The 21,422-nt window shown below is 40.7% G+C and overlaps 1 protein-coding gene across 1 annotated transcript; it reads right to left on the bottom strand.

Annotated features, from left to right (window-relative positions):
- Positions 1-5,419: 5,419 nt before the first annotated feature.
- Positions 5,420-19,743, bottom strand: ARG1 (arginase 1). The gene is made up of 8 exons (XM_069974963.1): positions 19,634-19,743; positions 18,269-18,341; positions 13,564-13,738; positions 12,472-12,631; positions 11,265-11,359; positions 9,635-9,739; positions 7,687-7,823; positions 5,420-5,619 (listed from the first exon to the last, which is right to left on the bottom strand). The coding sequence occupies exons 1-8, from the start codon at positions 19,691-19,693 to the stop codon at positions 5,453-5,455; spliced, it is 972 nt and encodes a 323-aa protein (XP_069831064.1). The 5' UTR covers positions 19,694-19,743; the 3' UTR covers positions 5,420-5,452.
- Positions 19,744-21,422: the final 1,679 nt, after the last annotated feature.

Below are 21,422 nucleotides of genomic sequence, written 5' to 3'. Positions count from 1 at the left end.
TATATGAGCAGCAGTGTAATATGTAAGATATCCTGTGTAAGAGCCATAAGTAGTGTAGCAATAACCTCTGTCCTCAATGTGGTGTTCTCTCTCTGGGAGAAGACTGTGGGTCATTGTTCAGTGTGCTATGGCTGCAGCAGGCTCCATGTGTGTGTGTGTGCGTGTGTGTGTGTGCTATGTTTGCAGCAGGCTGTCTGTGTGTTTGAAACAGGCAGAAATTAAAGGTGTATTCTGCGCAACAGTAAAAAATCCAAAGGGGGCAGGGGGTGGCGGGATCATAATAAAGAAGTTCTCTTTACCCATGCCCCTGATCCTGTGATGTCATGGCACCACTCAGTAATGCCTGCTCAGCCAATCAGTGAGTGATAAGAGAAACAGACCACTGATCTCAGGGAGACCAGCCAAAACGAAAACACTGACGGCTGCCTGGTAAAGCGCTCAATGCGGTGAAATCCTAGGTGCATTGCTCCCTGGGAAATATGAATATGCAAAAGAAGAGCCCGTGGAGCCTCATTTAAGAGTCTCAAAACACAGGACTAGCCAGATATCCCTCGGTAAAGTACCCAGCCAAGGGGTGGCTCCTGTAGAGAAACTACCAAAACCACCATATTAAGTGGCCCTATAAGTCAATCAGTGAGTGAGGCAGGACACAGCTGCAGCCACTGATTGGCTGAGCGGTTAGATCCTTTGGGGCCGCGATGATTCAGGAGCGTGGATGCTGACAGAGAGCTAATACATCTGAGCATATTTTCTTTGTGTATGGTGAATATATAGTTAAAAATATTGGATTGTCAGCAGAAAAAGACCACATGGTCCAACTAGTCTAGTTTTCAGTTGTTCAGGACATGGTGACTGGAGACTAGCTGCATCCACTTTACCCACACACAAAGAGGAGAATTTGCTTTATATCTTTGCCCTATTCACTCAGAAGTTGTCCCAGGATCATGTAGAACATTAGGAAGAAACTGCTTTATTTGAAAAAAAAAAAAAAAAATGCCATCAAAAATATTTTTAAGGGTGGGTTCACAAATACCGGAATGGCAGCGAGTTCCACAGAGAAATCCGCTGCACTTCGCTGTACTGTCAGCCTGTATGGGTTTACATACTCTCAGCGAATTTTTCAAGACAGAGCCCTTTGATGCACCTTCCTCCCCACCTTCTAAGAGCCATAGCGCTTTTATTTTTCCACCTACAGGGCTGGTTGGGGTGTAATTTTTTGCACCATGATCTCTAGTTTTTAATAATATCATATTGGTTTAACAGAAAAATTTTGATTGCGCTTACTTTTTTGTGATATATAATTTAATAAAATCAGCAATCCTGGTGCGTTTTTTTTTTTGTTTCCGCTTACGCCATTCACCTTGCGGGAACAATAATGTTATATTTTAATAGCTCGGACAATTCCGCAGGCTATGATATGTAATATGTTTATTTTTTTATTTATTTATATTTTTATTTTTATAATGGGGTATGTGCAGTAGGAGCGTATATATACATATAACTGACGCGCAGGGGTTAAACAAATTGAGGGTGTAAACCCCAATCTTTGGACTTTGGTTACACCAATCTCTAGATTTAAAAAATATAAAAAAAATTCTCAAACTGCTCAGAAGTTAGCGTTGGTTCTCAAACTATTGCTCGGTTCTCAAACACTTTTCGGGCACCCAGTCTTGAAGTACAGTAATACCGCGGTATTCGAATAAAATTTATTTGTAAGTAACCTTCAGAATTTAAACTTTGCTCGATATCTGAACGTTTTTGTAAATGTGGATTGTGTTTTGTACATGGTGAGTTTAGCACTGGTAAAGCTACACATACAGTACAGTATTGTATAAGACTGCTGGAGTGCATATACAGTACAGTAGTAGTACAGTCAGTGCACCACCATCTTACATATGTTACAGAGCTGGGATGGGGGGTACTCTATACTGTAAAGGGTGAGTGAGGAGTTAGTGACTACTGTACTATAATTGCTGGTTTTGTTGAATGTTTCTAGTATATAATGTACTGTACAGTATAGTGCTGCTCTGTAATGTACTTTAGAGACTAAACTAAGCACTGAGTAGGTAATTATTGGTGGGTGCTGCCTGGAACCAATTAAACACATTTACATTATTTCCTATGGGAAAACAGTGCTTGGTTTTCAGGCTGCTCTGTTCTCAAACTGCCTTCCTGAACCAATTAAGTTTGAGAGCTGAGGTACCACTATATATACTGTGTATATACACTCACCGGCCACTTTATTAGGTACACCATGCTAGTAACGGGTGGTCTTCTGCTGCTGTAGCCCATCTGCCTCAAAGTTCGACGTACTGTGCCACTGTTGAGTCACTGTTGCCGTTCTATCAGCTTGAACCAGTCTGCCCATTCTCCTCTGACCTCTGGCATCAACAAGGCATTTCCGCCCACAGAACTGCCGCTCACTGGATGTTTTTTCTTTTTTCGGACCATTCTCTGTAAACCCTAGAGATGGTTGTGCGTGAAAATCCCAGTAGATCAGCAGTTTCTGAAATACTCAGACCAGCCCTTCTGGCACCAACAACCATGCCACTTTCAAAGGCACTCAAATCACCTTTCTTCCCCATACTGATGCTCTGTTTGAACTGCAGGAGATTGTCTTGACCATGTCTACATGCCTAAATGCACTGAGTTGCCGCCATGTGATTGGCTGATTAGAAATTAAGTGGTAACGTGCAGTTGGACAGGTGTACCTAATAAAGTGGCTGGTGAGTGTGATATATATATATATATATATATATATATATATATATATATATTACTCACCGGCCACTTTATTAGGTACACCATGCTAGTAATGGGTTGGACCCCCTTTTGCCTTCAGAACTGCCTCAATTCTTTGTGGCATAGATACAACAAGGTGCTGGAAGCATTCCTCAGAGATTTTGGTCCATATTGACATGATGGCATCACACAGTTGCCGCAGATTTGTCGGCTGCACATCCATGATGCGAATCTCCCGTTCCACCACATCCCAAAGATGCTCTATTGGATTGAGATCTGGTTACTGTGGAGGCCATTTGAGTACAGTGAACTCATTGTCATGTTCAAGAAACCAGTCGGAGATGATTCTAGCTTTATGACATGGCGCATTATCCTGCTGAAAGTAGCCATCAGATGTTGGGTACATTGTGGTCATAAAGGGATGGACATGGTCAGCAACAATACTCAGGTAGGCTGTGGCATTGCAACGATGCTCAATTGGTACCAAGGGGCCCAAAGAGTGCCAAGAAAATATTCCCCACAACCTGACACCACCACCACCAGCCTGAACCGTTGATACAAGGCAGGATGGATCCATGCTTTCATGTTGTTGACGCCAAATTCTGACCCTACCATCCAAATGTTGCAGCAGAAATCGAGACTCATCAGACCAGTCAACGTTTTTCCAATCTTCTACTGTCCAATTTCGATGAGCTTGTGCAAATTGTATCCTCAGTTTCCTGTTCTTAGCTGAAAGGAGTGGCACCCGGTGTGGTCTTCTGCTGCTGTAGCCTCAAATCTGCCTCAAAGTTCGACGTACTGTGCGTTCAGAGATGCTCTTCTGCCTACCTTGGTTGTAACGGTTGGCTATTTGAGTCACTGTTGCCTTTCTATCAGCTCGAACCAGTCTGCCCATTCTCCTCTGACCTCTGGCATCAACAAGGCATTTCTGCCCACAGAACTGCCGCTCACTGGATGTTTTTTCTTTTTCGGACCATTCTCTGTAAACCCTAGAGATGGTTGTGTGTGAAAATCCCAGTAGATCAGCAGTTTCTGAAATACTCAGACCAGCCCTTCTGGCACCAACAACCATGCCACGTTCAAAGGCACTCACCTTTCTTCCCCATACTGATGCTTGGTTTGAACTGCAGGAGATTGCCTTGACCATGTCTACATGCCTAAATGCACTGAGTTGCCGCCATGTGATTGGCTGATTAGAAATTAAGTGGTAACGTGCAGTTGGACAGGTGTACCTAATAAAGTGGCCGGTGAGTGTATATATATATATATATATATATATATATATATATATACACGGGGCGTAAGTAGAAATAGCTGGGCCCCATAGCAAACTTTTGATTGGGCCCCCCACCCCTTCCCGACTTACCACTAAGCCATCTAGTGTTGTCATAACTACATAACTGCAAATGCTCGTCAGTAGTGCTTTCAGTTTAAGGGACATTTGCAGATCCTAGGAGGCTTGCTTGGCCATCTGGTGCTATAAATGATGATGGCTCAGGGGGCCCAGTGTATTGCAGGGGGCTGCTACAGTGGTAGTTAGATAGATAGATAGATAGATATCCTGAGCAAAATTGCAACACAACTGCATTGTGTAAGAGTGCCCTCACATCCCCTGACTGTATAATCCCACCATCACCTGATATTCACACCCATTATTAAAATTGAGAAACTTTAAAAATGTATGTCCTCAGAGCACCCTAAGTTTTTAACCCTTTAAGGACACAGTAGATTTTAGCCTTATGGACAGATACAGTTTTAATTTTTGCATCTTTGCTTTTTTCTCTGTGCCTTCTAAGAGCCATAGCGCTTTTATTATAGAGACATAGAAATCTGTTGATAAAAAAGACCAGTCGGTCCATAGCATGTTGTTATCGGTGATCTTCACATAGAGTCTGGCTGAGGCAGACACTATGACCAGATTGCGTATCGGACTGCAAGGACTGCGGGGGTCCTGATTGGACAGTGACAGTAGCTCCTGTCACTGACACTTATCAGTGGCATTTAAGAGGTTAGTGACAGTCGGCAGATAATGCATTTTCATTGCATTTTTTTAATGTTCGTCTATTGTTTCTTTGAAAACAAGAATAGGTAATGCAATGCTTTTACAAAGTTACTTTATCGCCTCTGTAGATTATATTTATGTATGATCTGTAAAATATCTTAAAGGTAAACATATGTATCAATGTTATTCCACTTCAGGTAGTCAGTATTATATATTATAATGTCAAGGTTAAAATAAAGTGTTCCCACCCTTCCACTGCAGTCTATAGGTATGCAAACAATTTCTTATTATAGATACTCCTTAGGCTATGTTAACACAACATATATTTTATTAAAATACGAAAATATACGTTGCATTGCTGTTAATAGGATATCGGGTGGAGCATATACACACAGTATGCGCTCCGACCGGGATCCCTAGCGGCAACACAAACAACTGACATGTCAGTTTTCTGTGGCCGCTATTCAGTGAATAGCGGCCATAGAAAACCATGTCAGTGCACACTGTGGAGCGAGCGGCTCCGGCTGCTCGCTCCATAGTGTGCTGTGGTGACTCTGCGGCCATAAAGATCTTCCGGCCGGCACTGCAGTACCGGCCCGGATAATCTTTTCAGCTACCAGCCTTTCTCTTACAACGTGTGAACATAGCCTTAAATTGCAAATGAAAAAAAATAAGTTTGATTTAGAATTTTATCATATGCCAAAAGGTTTAGCTGATGTCTGGAAGATAAAGTGATGATGCATGAAATCCTTCCCGTGCCTTTCCAAAGCAAGATAAGATCATATTGAGAGCAGTGTTCACAGTTAACTGAGCATCCTTTTCTGTTTCTCCGCGAGATGGGTTAACTTCCATCATATCTACAGCAGACAGTAAACCTGAATTGTACAAAAATGGATGTATTAACTTAGTTTCAAGATAAGTTTATCGTATATACATTATAAACATATAATTATTTTCTATAGCGAAATCGCTTTATCTAGTTCATTGGATTTCCAAAAAGAAGCAAGGGAAAGAATTGTTTAAAGTTTATGGGAAAAAAGGATCCTGGACAATTACGACAAGTAAGGTTTCTCCAACATGTACAGTATTGAGAGGGCACTAGTGTTCCTTCTAAACCTTCTGGCCCAGGGCACAGCATAGACAGAGGATCACAGCTACAAATCCAAAGGACCTTTAAATAAAACACTGGATTTGTACTTGTGACCCTCTGTCTATGCTTTGTACTGTCCTATGCATACGGTTATTGCTGTGGACTGAGCGGAGCAGGGAGATCCTATGCTGGCTTCTTCATGGATTTTTTTCCTTAAGGGGGTAATTTTTATGTGTTGCTAGTTAAGATAATGGCTTAGATGTACTAATGTGTCTGTGCCAAAATTCTGTCCAAAAAGTAGCGCACAGGACTTTTCTCCATTTTTATTGTACGATTTAGACACTTTAGAGGAGGCATGGCTGACAGAATTACAACTAACAGATTCCCTTTAAAGGATGTAAGGGAAGGAAAAGTTTTAGTTTTTTCTTTTCTTCTGCCCCATCTTCTCTGTCTTTAAGGGGTAATCCTTGCAAAATGTATTTTTTTAATATGTTATTTCATAAGGAAACTTTGACAGATCTCTAATATACACTTATTGTGGGAAATGCACATATAGGGCAATTTCCCTCAATTTAGTAGATCAGGCAGACACAATTTCTCTTAAAAACCGTGATGTCACTTCTCAAGTGTATGTACCAACAGGGGGCACATGTAAAAGTATAGAATTAGAATAGACATAGATGAATCAGTGCCTTTCCCTCCCTTCCCGTGCTTGCAGTGTTGCTCTGTCCCATCACACTGCCTGTCTCCCTCCGTGCTGCCTGGTCCTGATACACCCGCTCCCAGGCAGCGGGGTAAGCGCTCCTTATTTGCTGCTCACCCGGCTGCAGAGTCCCCTCCTGCACCTCCTCCCGCCAGCTACCTGTGCCCTCTTAGCCCCCTAGCCCTCACCGTGCCGCCGGGTCCTATACAGGAGTGCTCAACCGGTCCCCGTGCCAGCGGGGTGAGCGCTTTTGCACCTCCATGCCCCGCTGCGCCTATGTATCTGCCGCCGAGAATCAGAGAGGACGGGCACGAGCAGCTGCTAGGGAGAAGCTGCAGGAGCGCTCCATATTGTGATAGTTTCAGCCAAGAGCTAATGTGGCATATTAATGTAATGTGCACCGCCCGGAGAGCATGTTGTGAAAGTTTGTAAAATTTACTTGTTTTCTAAGAGGAGGAAGGTAAAGAGGGGAGAATTGTATTTATTTGTTTTTTTTCCTTCTTAATGGTGCGTTCACACCTACAGGATCTGCAGCTGATTTTCTGCAGCAGATTTCATTTAAATAACTGAACACAGCATCAAATCTGCTGCAGATCTGCTGCAGATCCTGTAGGTGTGAACACACCCTAAAGTAGATATTTATGGGGGTACGAGAAGATGTGGAGGGGCTATAAGAGGATTTCCAAGTTAATTGTTTTTTGTTACCATCTTCCATTGGGGGAAGGGGCGTATATTAAATAAAATATAGAGTAGAAATGAACGAATTTACAATATATAGTATAATAACAAAGCAAATTGCTTCATCATCTTGTCAGTCTGCTTATCAGCCTGCTGCCTCTTAACTCACTGCCGCTCCATGCAGCTCTGCTCTGGGTGCTGGGGAAAGCTGGATCCAGTCCTGGGAAACAGGGAGAAGTGTCCTAGAACTGCATCCAGTTCTTCCTGGCACCCGGACAGGAGTGGGATGTAGTGGCAGTGAGTTAAAAGGCAGCAGACTGCCAAGATAACTAAGCCATTAGCTTTGTAATTACTGTAATTTTGCTCTTCTTCAGTATAGGGGAAAAAGTAGCCTATTATATATATATATAGTAGTATATTTTTGGATTCAATTTAAATAAAAGACAATGATTAATGCAGCTATTATTTTACCTGTGTGGTAAATTTGTTCTGTGATGTACATGCCCTCTCTGTAAGTCAGTCCTCCAGGGACAGGTGTTCCAGTGGCTGGTGCTACACTAGGGTCCAGACCATCTATATCAAAACTTAAATGGATTGGTCTCTTCTTCCTTTAAAAATAGAAAGTAAAATAAAATGTTAAGTTTTCTTAATTTTGATAAGGTAAAGTAATTTACTCACATAAAATGCAAGAATAGATGATTTAATTTAGCATCTCTAAATGAACCAGAGGTATAACCTGGCATAGCTCAATAGCTGCTTCTTACTACACGGAACAGTTGAGATGTACAGTGTATGCTGTATTAAAGCGACTCTGTACCCATATTCTGTCCCTCCCCAAACCACTTGTACCTTCAGATACCTGCTTTTAATCCAAGATCTGTCCTGGGGTCCGTTCGGCAGGTGATGCAGTTATTGTCCTAAAAAAACATTTAAACTTGGGCACAGGGCTGCAAGTTTAAAAGTTGTTTTAAGGACAAAAACTGCATCACCTGCCGAACGGACCCCAGGACAGATCTTGGATTAAAAGCAGGTATCTGAAGGCACAAGTGGTTTGGGAGGGGGCAGATTGTGGGTACAGAGTCACTTTAAGGTTCCATACCGAAGTACAGCTTCAAAGTTCATGTGTCCTGCTTTGTTCCCATCTAGTTTCTGAGCAAAGAGTATTTTTCTGCTGTTTATCCATCTAATCTAACACGTCCATGTGTAGCATCTCCATCAGCTTTTCCTGACAATAATCAGCAGGAAACCATCAGGAAAAATCCTGAAGGGTGTCCATGCCCAATTCTAAACCTTTTACCTTGCCTTAATCTGTAATTTCAAAACATTACACACCAAGAATTTAGTACTTCTATAACTGTCATATTTTTATTTTTTATTATTGCATTTAGTTGCAACAACACCTTTAGGAAAGTATTATAGGATATTCAGGTAATTATATGTTACTGCATTTATTGGACATGTTGTAACATTTTAAGCTGCTTTGTTACCATGCCTTTTATTATGGTGCACATTTCTAACAATATCACTAGGGGTGGTCCAAACCTGACGAGGTTCGGGTTCGTACGAACCCGAACTCTCGGCAATGATTCCCGCTGTCTGCCCGCTCCGTGGAGAGGATGGATACAGGCGGTCCTCCCGCTATATCCACCCGCTGCACGGATCGGCCAGACAGCGGGAATCTGATGCCGAGCGTTCGGGTTTATACGAACCCGAACCTCGGCAGGTTCGGACCATCCTTAAATATCACCACTAAAGTCACTTCTACAAGGATAAAGTCCAAAGGGGAACTCCAGGCAGAGGTTAAAAAAATGAAACTTCTGCAGAAGCAAATAGCATTACTTACCTGTCTATCCCAGTTTTGAAACTACCAAAAATCCATTTGTGTAGGGGGGTTTGTTCTGTATTGTGTGGCTGTACTTCCTGGTTGAGCAGTTCCCAGAATGTAGTACTGGTTCCAGAATGCATTTCCCTCAGCTGTTCATCACAGTCCCCCACCTTGCCCATTCCCCGCCCAAATTTGTTGCAGAACATCTAGGCTGTGTTCACACATTGCAGTTTCATTGTGTCACTGAATTATTTGTGGATAATTATGTGGATTGGCACAGAAGCCATTTTTCTTCACTTCCAGGATCAGCTACCAGTGTGGCAGAACCACACAGATATGGTAATACATTGTATAGACACATCTACTGTATATAACTTTTAATAGAAAACAAATTTTCCTTATGTGGAGTTCCCCTTTAAATATGACTGTTACTGAGGAATATGTGACAGTATTAATAGAAAAAAAAGATACTTGTTTGTATGCAATATCAAACTAGTAGACGTCTATTTCAAGTTAGACTAGTTGGTTATGTTGAGGTGACATTTTTAGTACTTAGTAACTAAACTACTGAATGTAGATTATTTGCATACTTACTTTCCCACCAAGTATTCAATGGTTTCCTCCATCACTTTGTTAATTGTCAGTCTATCCACCTCAGACATTGAATAGGACTTTATACCCAGTGTCTTCAGAATCAGACTGTAAAAAACATTACATATATTCAGCATACATACACTACATGCACAAGCGTAATTGAAAAAAAAAAAGCATGGGACTTCTAAGGGGGCATTCACACGTCGGCAAAATACTGTCCGTGCACAGACGGTATTCTGCTCACCAGACCTGGGAGCTCCCGGCATCATGATTCATTATGATGCTGAATATTTAAATAGTAGCAGAGCTCCCAGCATCATAATGAATACTCCGAGGTCCGGTACGCAGAATACCATCTGTGCAGAATTTTGCAGACATGGTATTGGCCCCTAAATGTCTGAAAATTACGTGTTGTAACACCTATATAATTTTCAATAGGATAAAAAGCTTTCATTGTTGCCGCAAAAATTGCACCAGCAAACATTTTAAAGGCTACCTGTCACACAGCAGATTTCCCCAATCGGCGTTCAGACACAGCTGCCGCCAGAAGATCAGGTTGCTATAGATACGCACCACGGTCTCTATTGTCTAGAGATCAGCTTTGTGACAAGCTTCCTTCATGTTATGTCATCTACATTTAAATTCGGCATAAAAACTAGTTTGACAAACCTTTCTCTATGAATCAGCTTATGAACAGCCTCCTTCACCTGGTCGCCTACAGGGGTTGTCTGCTTTGGGAAATCCCTACTTGTTAGAAGGGTCACTTGAGACCAAGTTTATCACAAAGTGTATCCCTGCTGGGACCCTTAGTGATGAGCTGGCAGTAAGGGTGCAGCACCACCACGCAAATAAGTGGGATTTAACTAGTGATTGACTAATAGGGCTTATGAAAATGGATTCTAAATTGGACAAACCCTTTAAAGAGACTGTCAGTAGGTTTATGCTGCCCTACCTAACTAGTGACAGAGAAGCTCAACAGAATGATGTATCATTTACATTGTTCTGTGCAGCTGATTCAGAGATATTCTCCTGAATAACATTATGCATGTGCTCAGTAGTCCTGGATATTCATGAACACCAGCACACTCAGTTGGCAGTTGTCTATACTGTGTAGAGGTAGACAGCTGTCAATCAGTATCTGGGGGTGGAGTTAGTGGCACCGCCCAAAACCCATTTTCCTGTATATCAGGAGAATGACTGAACACAATGATGTAAATAACACATTGTTCTGTTCAGCATTTCTGTCACTAGTTTATCCTGCCCTCATTTAAGGCAACATAAACCTCGTGACAGATTCTATATAACATTGACATTTTAGATATATTTTCAACTTTAAAAAAACTTAAAAGTTTTTTTGTTTATTATACAAAGCGCTTCAAACTATCCTGTCAGTAATCAGACAGCAGCTGCTAATCTTCCTTGTTCTTGCACCTTTCCACATTTTTTTTATTTGCTTTTGTTACTTTGTGGATGGATTTTTATTTCCATTTCATTCCTTTTTGTTTAGTAGGAGGGGCATAAACAAGCACCATTGGGAAAGGAGTCTGGACAAAGGTGTCTGTAAGATGGATTTTTACATGTAATTCTATATATGCTAGCTGTATGCAGTTAGAGTATAACATTAACTTACTGTTCTCCAGGGTCCACATCTCTCAGTCCTATGTAGACTATGTCTTTAGCAGACAGACATGGCTTCACCCAGGAGAATCCTGGGATGTTTGGCACCTAAGAAAAATTAAGATTTAAAATGTCTAAACTAACTGATGGAAACTAGATTGTATTCGACTGAACTGTATTTTAGTAAATTATGTGCATTATATAGTAAAATAGTTTCATTCAGCATCCAACAGTCCAACCTGGTAATACCATAAGTCTCGCAGTTTTCTCTGGGCAGAAGATAAAAGAGCAGATAAGACCTCCTATCATTTTAAATCTCATTATTTGTAAATAAACCCAGTCCTTTCTAATCTGACAAGTGCCAGGTTTATAACAGCAACAGAATCCTCCGCTCCACAACTGGGTCCAACGGGGGCAGGTCCAGGTAGAAAAGCAGGGCAAAATAAAGTACTAAAAATGTATTAAAATAACGACACAATGCGTTTCAGGATCGGACAATGTGTCTGAACAGTGCCAGGTCTGTTATGGTTTATGTCCTGTTATTAGCCCTTATCAGGGATGTGCCAAGTCAGTCTTTAAAGCTGCTGCAACTGTCCCCTCAAGTGCATTTGAAATTGGACACAACAGCCCTACGTAACAAATGTACATGTATATTTTGTCCTAAGAAGGATGGGGATACAGGAAGAAAAAACTACGGGGCATATTTATCATTTGTGCAAACATTTTAGCGCACTCTTTTATGTCCTTCTCAAAAATCTCTGAACCATGAGCAAAATGTATCTTAAGATCCATGATAAATCTTGGCTACAAATCTACACCAGGGTCTGCAGCTGATGCAAGCTACTCAAAAATAGCGCAAACTGCTTCATAAATGATGCAGAAAATGTCATGCCTTGTGCAAAAAAAGAAAATTTGGCAGAATAATGGTGCAAAAAGAATAATAAATATGGCTATATATATATATAGCCATATATAGAATAAATATACTTAGAATAATAAATATGGCTATCATATTTATTATTCTTTTTGCACCTTTATTCTGCCAAATTTTCCTTCTTTGCACAAGGCATGACATTTTTTGCATCATTTATGAAGCAGTTTGCGCTATTTTTGAGTAGCTTGCGCCAGCTGCACCTGTTTTGAAATTCTTCGCTTGGAGAGGGCATGGTTTTTAGGCAAGATCATTGGGACATAATGATAATACATAAATCATTGATTACCTTATTTTGCAGTTCTTTTATTAGAAAAGAGACTGGCTGTCCATGAAGGTTGCCACTGGGTGATGTGGATGGAGTGTTGATATCAGCATGGGCATCCACCCAAATTACACACAGATCAGGGTGAACCTTAGCATGACCCGCGATTGTCCCCACTGCCAAGCTACGTCAACAAAAGAAGGGAAGAGAAAACAAATAGAATGTCACAATATATTGACTTGGATCATCTAGGTCCATCTGTAACCAAAATCTACTGCTGGAACATCATGTGACAGATTTTATATACATCTGCCAAAATAGCTGAATGAGTAATTGTGTTGGACATCAAGGACAGCCAGTCAAAAATACAATTGGCAGTCCATTGTAGAGTATGTAAAATAGCAGTCACAAGATACAGAAGACCGGCCCCAGTCAATGGACAAATAGTCCTGCCGTTCACAGTTGGAAATCACAGATAGGCAATGTCAGCATAGCAAGATCGCGATGGGGTGTTCAAAACTAAAAGAAGTTTTCAATGTGAATAGCAACTTAGAATAAACTTCAGCACTCACCACCGTTGTGATCAATCATAGTTTATTCCATGTTTGAGGTACAGCAGAGAGGGGGATACATGGGTTTCAGGCTGGCTTAATGGCCAGAAGAAGGGCAGCCAGTCTGAAATGGCCATCCCAGGATTGTGGATACCTGCGTATACCCCTCCCTGCTGCGCCTCCATCAGGAAATAAACTATGATTGATGGCAATGGTGGTGAGTGCCAAATTTTATTCTCAGTTGCTATTCCTGTATTAGAGTATGTTGCATAACTATGTGACTGCTTTATCGTACTTTACAATTGTACAAGTGTAACTATCTCATTCTTATTTTTGTGTATATTTTACTGTAGTGTACATGTAATGTTTAAGAGCTGGGGGATGAATAGGTGGCACATTAGCACCCATTGATTTTTAGCACAGTTGTTATATTACCTGCACTTTACAGTGACTGTTTTTTCTAACACAACTTAAAGCTCTGTCACTTTTCCCCAAAGAAAATAATAGTTTTAATTGTAAATATTTTAGTTACTTAAAGCTCATTTAAAATCAATAAAAGCCAGACCTGTGGTCGCCACCCAGCGTCAGGCACAGTCTGCCAGTCTTCTTGACTTCTGCAACTGCATTAGCAACTTTCTCAGTAGCCTGACCAACAGTCCTGGGGTTTTTCACATTTTGAAATGGTTCATCATTGGGTAACTCGGGAAAATGCAGGTCACCAAAATCCTTCACGTCATATTCTGTGACAAAACAATTGTTACAAAACAGATGATACTTTAAAGTCTATAGTGAAATATAAAAAGCATTAGTACGTTGTTCAAGCATTATGGTATTCGGTAGTGTCGAGCGGATCTGTCAAAATATCTGGGTTCAGCAACACTCTCGGAACCCAATCGCCTGCCATTTGATTCCCTGCAGCTGCAGAAGTTGGATGCGTCCGTCCCTAGGGAGTCCTGGAACATGGGTACAACCATAGGCCATAGGCCGTATTCATGTTTTCCTGCCAGCTCTAGGGTGGCATCCAACTTCTGCAGCCGCAAATAATCAAATGGTGAACATTTAGGTTCAGAGAACCCAAACATTTTGACAGATCCACACAACACTAGTTTTCTGTTATATATTTACACTTTTTTTCTGTTGCCCTATAAAGAAGCAAATAGGGAAAATCACCAGAAAAAAAACCCTGCCCATAGCATGCTCCATGCCACAAAGATGCTGTTCAGTAGGTTCTCTGATCTACAATAAATCAACTACAGCATTTACAGTGCAAACAGCTATATCATTAAGACTTAAAGGGAATGTGATTAGAAAATTACCTTTTTAACCCCTAAATGGCACAGCATTTTTTTAAATCCTCTCTGCCTTTTATCAACGTGGCCATATGGGGCTTGTTTTTTGCAGGACAAGTTGTGTTTTTCAGTGGCACAACTTTTTTTTGTTCAACTACTTTTACGCAATAAATATACTTTCTTTTAAATTAATTTATTATTCTTACAACATATTCGGAGGGCAATTAATTTTCTGTTTTCATACATATAAGACCTAGATGACCCATATAGACTTGCATTGGTAGTCTTCTAGGTCACATGACAAGGAGCTGGGAGAGAACGCTCTCGTATGCACTTCTCCTGGTTTGTTCTCTTGATCCATTGGAGTCAGAACAGTCTAATTAAACCTTTAGATATGTCAAAAGTTGTTGTTTTTTTTTTTTCATCAGTCAAAAAAATTTTTTTGCCTACCTGTGGCTGTTTTTTTTAGGAACCACTTACTATACTGCTATATTGCTTTGCAGTGATATCAACATTTTTACACTTTTTTACAAAATAAATTTTGTATTAAAAAAAAATCATGCGATCTTTCAACATGTTCTAAAATCGTTGTTGGTCATTCGCAAAAAATTAGCAGATCGCTTTGTGTAAACAGTCTCTCAACGATTCACCCTATGTGTGAGATTGGCTTAAAGGGGTTGTGCGGCGGTAAAGAATTATTGACAGAATAACACACATTACAAAGTTATACAACTTTGTAATGTATGTTATGTCTGTGAATGGCCCCCTTCCCCGTGTCCCACCACCCCCCACCCGTGTACCCGGAAGTGTGGTGCGCTATACATACCTGTCACGTGCCGACTCGTCTCCGATCTTCAGTCTGCGATGTCGTCTTCGGACGGCCGGGCCGAATCCCTCCGAGCGTCCTGAGTGCCGACCACCCTCTTCAGCGTCATCAGATGCTCAGCCGCGATTGGCTGAGCACAGTTTGGCTCAGCCAATCGCGGCAGAGCAGCTGATGATGCGGCCGCGTCATCGGCTGCTCAGCCGCAATTGGCTCAGCACAGTTATGCTCAGCCAATCGCGGCTGAGCAGCCGATGACGCTGAAGAGGGCGGCCGGCACTCAGGACGCTCGGAGGGATTCGGCCCGGCCGTCCGAAGACAACATTGCAGACTGAAGATCGGAGATGAGTCGGCACGTGACAGGTATGTATAGCGCACCACACTTCCGGGTACACGGGCGGGGGGGGGGGGACACGGGGAAGGGGGCCATTCACAGACATAACATACATTACAAAGTTGTATAACTTTGTAATGAGTGTTATTCTGTCAATAATTCTTTACCGCCGCACTACCCCTTTAAGCGATCTTAAAACGATCGTAAAACGATCATTTTTCTAACGACTTATCGTTCCATCAAAACACCGATCGTTACTTCGAAATCGTTAATCGTTCGATTATCGCTCCGTGTAAAGGGTCCATAAGGAAGGTGACCGTCATATCAGTATGAACAAAAATAGCATCAATGATGTGAGACAGAAAATACAGGAAGTTTGTTTCATAATGTGACTTTACTGAACGAAAATGTACATGAAAAGGAAACAGGACCTTACATATTAATCACTGTTTATTGCCTATACGTGATTTGAGTCATCATTTCTGTCAAAATCACTAGTCTGGGAATTATTATTTCATCATAAAATGATTCACACAGGCACCTCTCATTGTGAGGACATTAACTTCTATGAATTTGGGTGAGGTCAACCGAGGTTAAATCAGAAATAAGGAGGAGAGGCCTTGGACAGGTAAAAGGAGTTTATTTTTGCCTATGCTGAATACATTTTATAGGCCAAGTCCAAAAGACTTGGACACCATACAGAATTAATACACCTGGACATTGCTTTTTTTATGTAAGTAATAGAGCATCATCATTACAACACTAATAAATCTCGCTTGATACTTTTATCATTTGAACTTTCGTCGTAGAACTTTTTCTATAGAAAATATCAAGTCCTGTTCCACATAGCAAATAGTTTTTTTTTTCACAAATATTTTATGTTTCTGGGGAAATTGACAAATGTCCATGAAAAACAACAAAACAAAACTGAAATTTGTGTGAAATAAAAAAAAAAGTCAGATCAGGTAACACTAAAAGAAAAGGGATGTACCATATTTAATGTGAATGCGATAAATTGTTTATATATTTCAGTAGATGTTTGTTTCACAACTCTTCCACTAATGGGTTAATTGGACCTATCTTTGACACCACTGCTACCTCAGACCTGTTGTGTAACAAGAAAATGTATTGCCACAATTGCAGTTGGAGAAAAATTACTATTTTTATTGTCAGTAAGATGGACCCCCTCCTCTATGCTTTAGCATTGCAAAATAATAAAAAAAAATAATAGGTGGGCCCAAGTGAATGGCTACCAAGATCACCAGCCTTTATGCCAATGGACTTTTTCTGTGTGGGATAAGGTGTATTCAAGAAAACCATGTACAGATGATAACATGATTTAGTTTGTAAAAGATGCACAACAAAAAATTAAAGCCAGTAAAGGACTTTGTGGTAAAGTGTTCTTGAGTGCAAAAGCTGATGCATCAATTTTAGCATGTAAGAGATTGTATTCAAAGAGTACCTGTCATCAAAAACAGCTTTTGGCATGTTATTAGTAGAGATGTGTGAGCACGTTCTATCAAGTATAGTATTCGTATCTGGCTACTCAAAAGTACCTGATACTGGAGCGAGTACTGCGTGCTGCTCTGGTGCCCCTATACAAAAAGCTTGTTGATAGGCTGCTGAGCATAATGCATTTCCTTAATAAAGTATACCTGTCACGATCGGACCTTCCCGATCAATAATGATGGATACAGAGACACAATCAAATGATAATGCATTATTTTCTGAGTGTTTATCCATGGAGACCCCATCTTCCTGATTAGCAGAGGGTCTCACTGCTGATCTGGAAGATCTGATTGTGACAAGTCAACTTTAAAGGGGTTATCCAGTGCTACAAAAACATGGCCACTTTTCCCCCTACTGTTGTCTCCAGTTCAGGTGTAGTTTGCAAATTTGCTCCATTTTCTTCAATAGAACTGAGTTTCAAAACCCCACCCAAACAGGAGACGAGAGGGGGAAAGTGGCCAAGTTTTTGTAGCGCTGGATAACCCCTTTAAACCAAATGGGAGGGTGGGGAAAATATACTCACCAGAGCCGATTTCCTGCTGCCTGCACCTGAGGCGGGATTGCAGCCGTTGACTGGTTGCGCAGACTCTTCTCAGCCAATCATTGGTTTAGCTGAGCAGCAGTAGTGAAGGCAGATAGAAGACTGTAACGGTAAGTATAATTTCTCCGCTATCCTTCCCACCAACAGAGCACCTAACTTAGCCCCCTGGGGGCCAGACTCACTTTCAAATCAACCCGGTACCGCTGAGCGGGGGGCACCTAGTTAAATACTGGAATCTCCCATTGATTTCAATCGGACCCATTACTTTAATCGAGCACTCGAGTCTTGAAAATTACTTGACTCGAGTAACAAGCATCCAAGCATTTTAATGTTTTCTTATCTCTAGTCAATAGACATGTGAAAAATTATTGATCATGGTGGGTGTCACTGCTGATACCCGCTGTGATCAGTAAATACAGCAGGGAAACGACCTCAACAGCCGACACATTCACTCCCCTACCATATCTCCAAAACTAATCTGTCCATCAATTGAAGTCAAAAAGACTATTTTGACGTTCAGAGCTGATATCCCCCGATCCCAGTCTCAGCAGTGAGACCCGGTGGGTTCAATAACTTATATCAAAAGTTATTTTTAGTGACAAGTACTCTTTAATTATTTTGTTCAATAAAGTATTATTAGTGCTGTATACAAATTATTATTATCATAATCATCATCATCGATTCAACAATCACCTAAACTTTACACCAACGTATGCACCGCTTGTATAATCCACATTGTATGCTAAATGTAAATGAAAGGGAGAAATATCTTACCAAGCTCCTTCAATTTTTCAATTAACCCGGCTCTTCTTATGTGTATGGGGCCTTCTTCCACACCACCTCTTGGCTTAATTGAAAAAAAAAAAGGATGATCATATGTTAACCGTGCAGTGTAATGAAGAAGATATATATATATATATATATATATATATATATATATATATATAAAACTACCCATTACCCCAATTCCAGGTATACAGATATGTGTATATACTAAAACTTGATGTAATTTTTCCCCGTTGACTTACATTTTTTTTAGCTCGTTTTCCTGTACATTAAAACTAAGCAAACAGATCCTTTAAACGGACGGAGAAAACTCAGTGTGAACAAGGAGTAGATAAAAAAACATAGCTGCTTTTTTCCCCAAAACAGCACCACACCTGTCCTCAGGTTGTGTGTGTTACTACAACCTGCACTACAATATCGCACACAAACCGAGGGCAAGAGCCGTGCTGTTTTTGGAAAAACAAACAAACACGTATGCATTTCTAATCCTTGCTAACTAGAGATGAGCGAACCTCGAGCATGCTCGAGTCTATCCGAACACGAGCATTCCGCATAGCAGGGGCTGCTGAACTTGGATAAAGCCCTAAGGCTGTGTGGAAAACATATCCATGTATTAATGTTTTCCAGACAGCTTAAGAGCTATGCGGAATGCTCGGGTTCGGATAGACTCAAGCATGCTCGAGGTTCGCTCATCAACAGAATAATGGTGCGTTTACACAGGCAGATTTATCTGACAGATTTTGGAAGCCAAAGCCAGGAATGGATTTGAAAAAAGGAGAAAACTCAGTCTTTCCTTTAGGACCCGTTCCCTGTTTATAGTCTGTTCCTGGCTTTGGCTTCAAAAATCTGTCAGATAAATCTGCCTGTGTAAACTCACCATCTGAGGGTAGATTTTAATTTCTATAGATTAGCTTGGTATCTGACTAGATTTGATCATTATTACTGCAAAGTGTGCGGACCTGATCCCGGGAGGGACATCTCTTCATCAAGAATAGCATTGAAGTCTTTTTGTATGATGAAAACAACCCTCTAAATATGACTGCAACCCTGGGCATCCCCTCTCTTTATGTAATTACAGAATAATGATCTGGAAAATCTCCTAGGAGTCTTATGTGTGCGCTGATGGCGACATTAGAAATGCTCCATGACAAGCAGGATTTATACAAATATAGAATAAATTGCAATTTTTTTTTTATTAATATAAAAATATAAGAAATATAATACCCTAATGATACAGACTGAGACCAGGGACATGATCTGTTTGGTGAATTATTAATATAATAATCCATCTGGCTTCTATTCTGCATCTGCAGTAACTTGCCCAAACAGTATAAATTGTGGTAATCCACTCACCTGGCCCTTGGAGAAAGGGGCTCCGACAAGTCCCACTGATCTTTTAGCCCTTCCACTCATTGTGCTGAGTTTGCCGTGTGTGTACGTCTGACTGCTAACATTCTCCTTTTGTACATTTCTACTGTGCATTACTAAGAGGTCGAGAGGTGTAACATCTCCACCCAGGAACAAAAATTATGCAATGTGTTTCTTTAAAAAAAAAAAAAAAAAAGCATCAGCTGCTGCAATAATGTATTTACCCAGTGATTTAGTTATAAAGAATATGACTGGTAGTGCGCCTCTTCTGTCTAATTATATATATAGCTTTTATATGTGACAGGAAAATACAGAGAGGAATAGAGTGAACATTATACACAGCATTTCATTTCACATTTTATGTTCAAGTGTACCTGTCGAGACGGCCCACTGCCGGATCAGCGGAAATTTCCTCTGTTAATCTGGAAGTTTGGGTCTCCATGGCGTCATGAGACCTTAATGCGTGCGGCCCATCACAACAGGTATACTTTAAATGTAATCATATACAGTAATACCTCGGTTTTCGAACGCTTTGGAGCTCGAACTGCTTGGTATTCGAACGAAAATTTACCCAGAAGTAGTGTTTGGAATTCGAACTTTGCTCGGTTTTCGAACGTTTTTCGAACGTTTTTGCGAGCGTGTATGGTGGGTTGTACCTGGCGAGTTAAGCAGTGGTGAGGCTTCACATACAGTACAGTGCTGTATAAGACTGCTGGAGTGCATATACAGTGCAGTAGTAGTACAGGCAGTGCACCACCATCTCCCATACATTACAGTGCTGGGATGGAGGGGACGCTATACAGTAAAGGATGGGTGAGGAGTTGGTGACTACTGTACTATAATTGCTGGTTCTGATGAACATTTCTTATGTTTAATGTCCTGTACAGTATAGTGGTGTTCTGTACTGTACTGTAGTGATTATACTGAGCACTTATCAGTGTAATAAATGAGGATTGTAGGTAATTATTGGCGGCTGCTGGAACCAATTAATCACAATAACATTATTTCCTATGGAAAGACACTGCTCGGTTTTCAAACTGCCTTCCGGAACCAATTAAGTTTGAGAACCGAGGTACCACTGTATAGATTTCCCTATGGAGAATTTCTCTCTGACAGTGAATAGTCATAATAACTGCTGGTAAATTAAAGGCCTTGCGACTTTGAGTTGTTAAAAAAAATAATAACTTTTTTTTTTTTTTTCAGAAGATAACCGAAGACATTTTTAGCTAATAACATCTGTTTCCCCTTAAATTTACCATAAATGTATTTTCTTTGCAGTGCAAATAGTGTATGAATGACATAAAGGGGGTTTTCCCCACAAAGAGGACGGCTATCTTCCCAGTTCTGGAACATATGAAAAAAAAGTGGCCGTTCATGATCATTATTAGCGGCCGTCTTTATTATGAGACAGCCTTCCTATTCCCTTATCTCCCCCCCCCCCCCATATGTTCCCAAAGTGGAAAATAGCCTACCCATCACTAGTTGACAAAAACTAGTCAATAAAGTAGCCATATTAGTTGTTACTTTTATATTACTTTGTTATATCTATCTGTTGCTGTGTTGGATTATAGGTATAGGCCATTGAAAAAAATATTTTGTACATATTGGTTATATTGGTTTCAGTTAAACATTTTTTCACACAAATGGGAATGTGTGGTGGAAAATGATGAAGGTAATGGGCCGTACAATTGAGCCGTGTAAAGGCTCCACAAGTCTACATTCAGTATAAGGTCTGTGAATATCCCCCCCCCCTCCCCTCCCTTTTTATTACCCA

The sequence above is a fragment of the Dendropsophus ebraccatus genome, chromosome 6 (assembly GCF_027789765.1).
Source record: "Dendropsophus ebraccatus isolate aDenEbr1 chromosome 6, aDenEbr1.pat, whole genome shotgun sequence".
Classification (NCBI taxonomy): Eukaryota; Metazoa; Chordata; class Amphibia; order Anura; family Hylidae; genus Dendropsophus; species Dendropsophus ebraccatus.
This window is presented reverse-complemented; position numbering and strand designations above follow the sequence as displayed.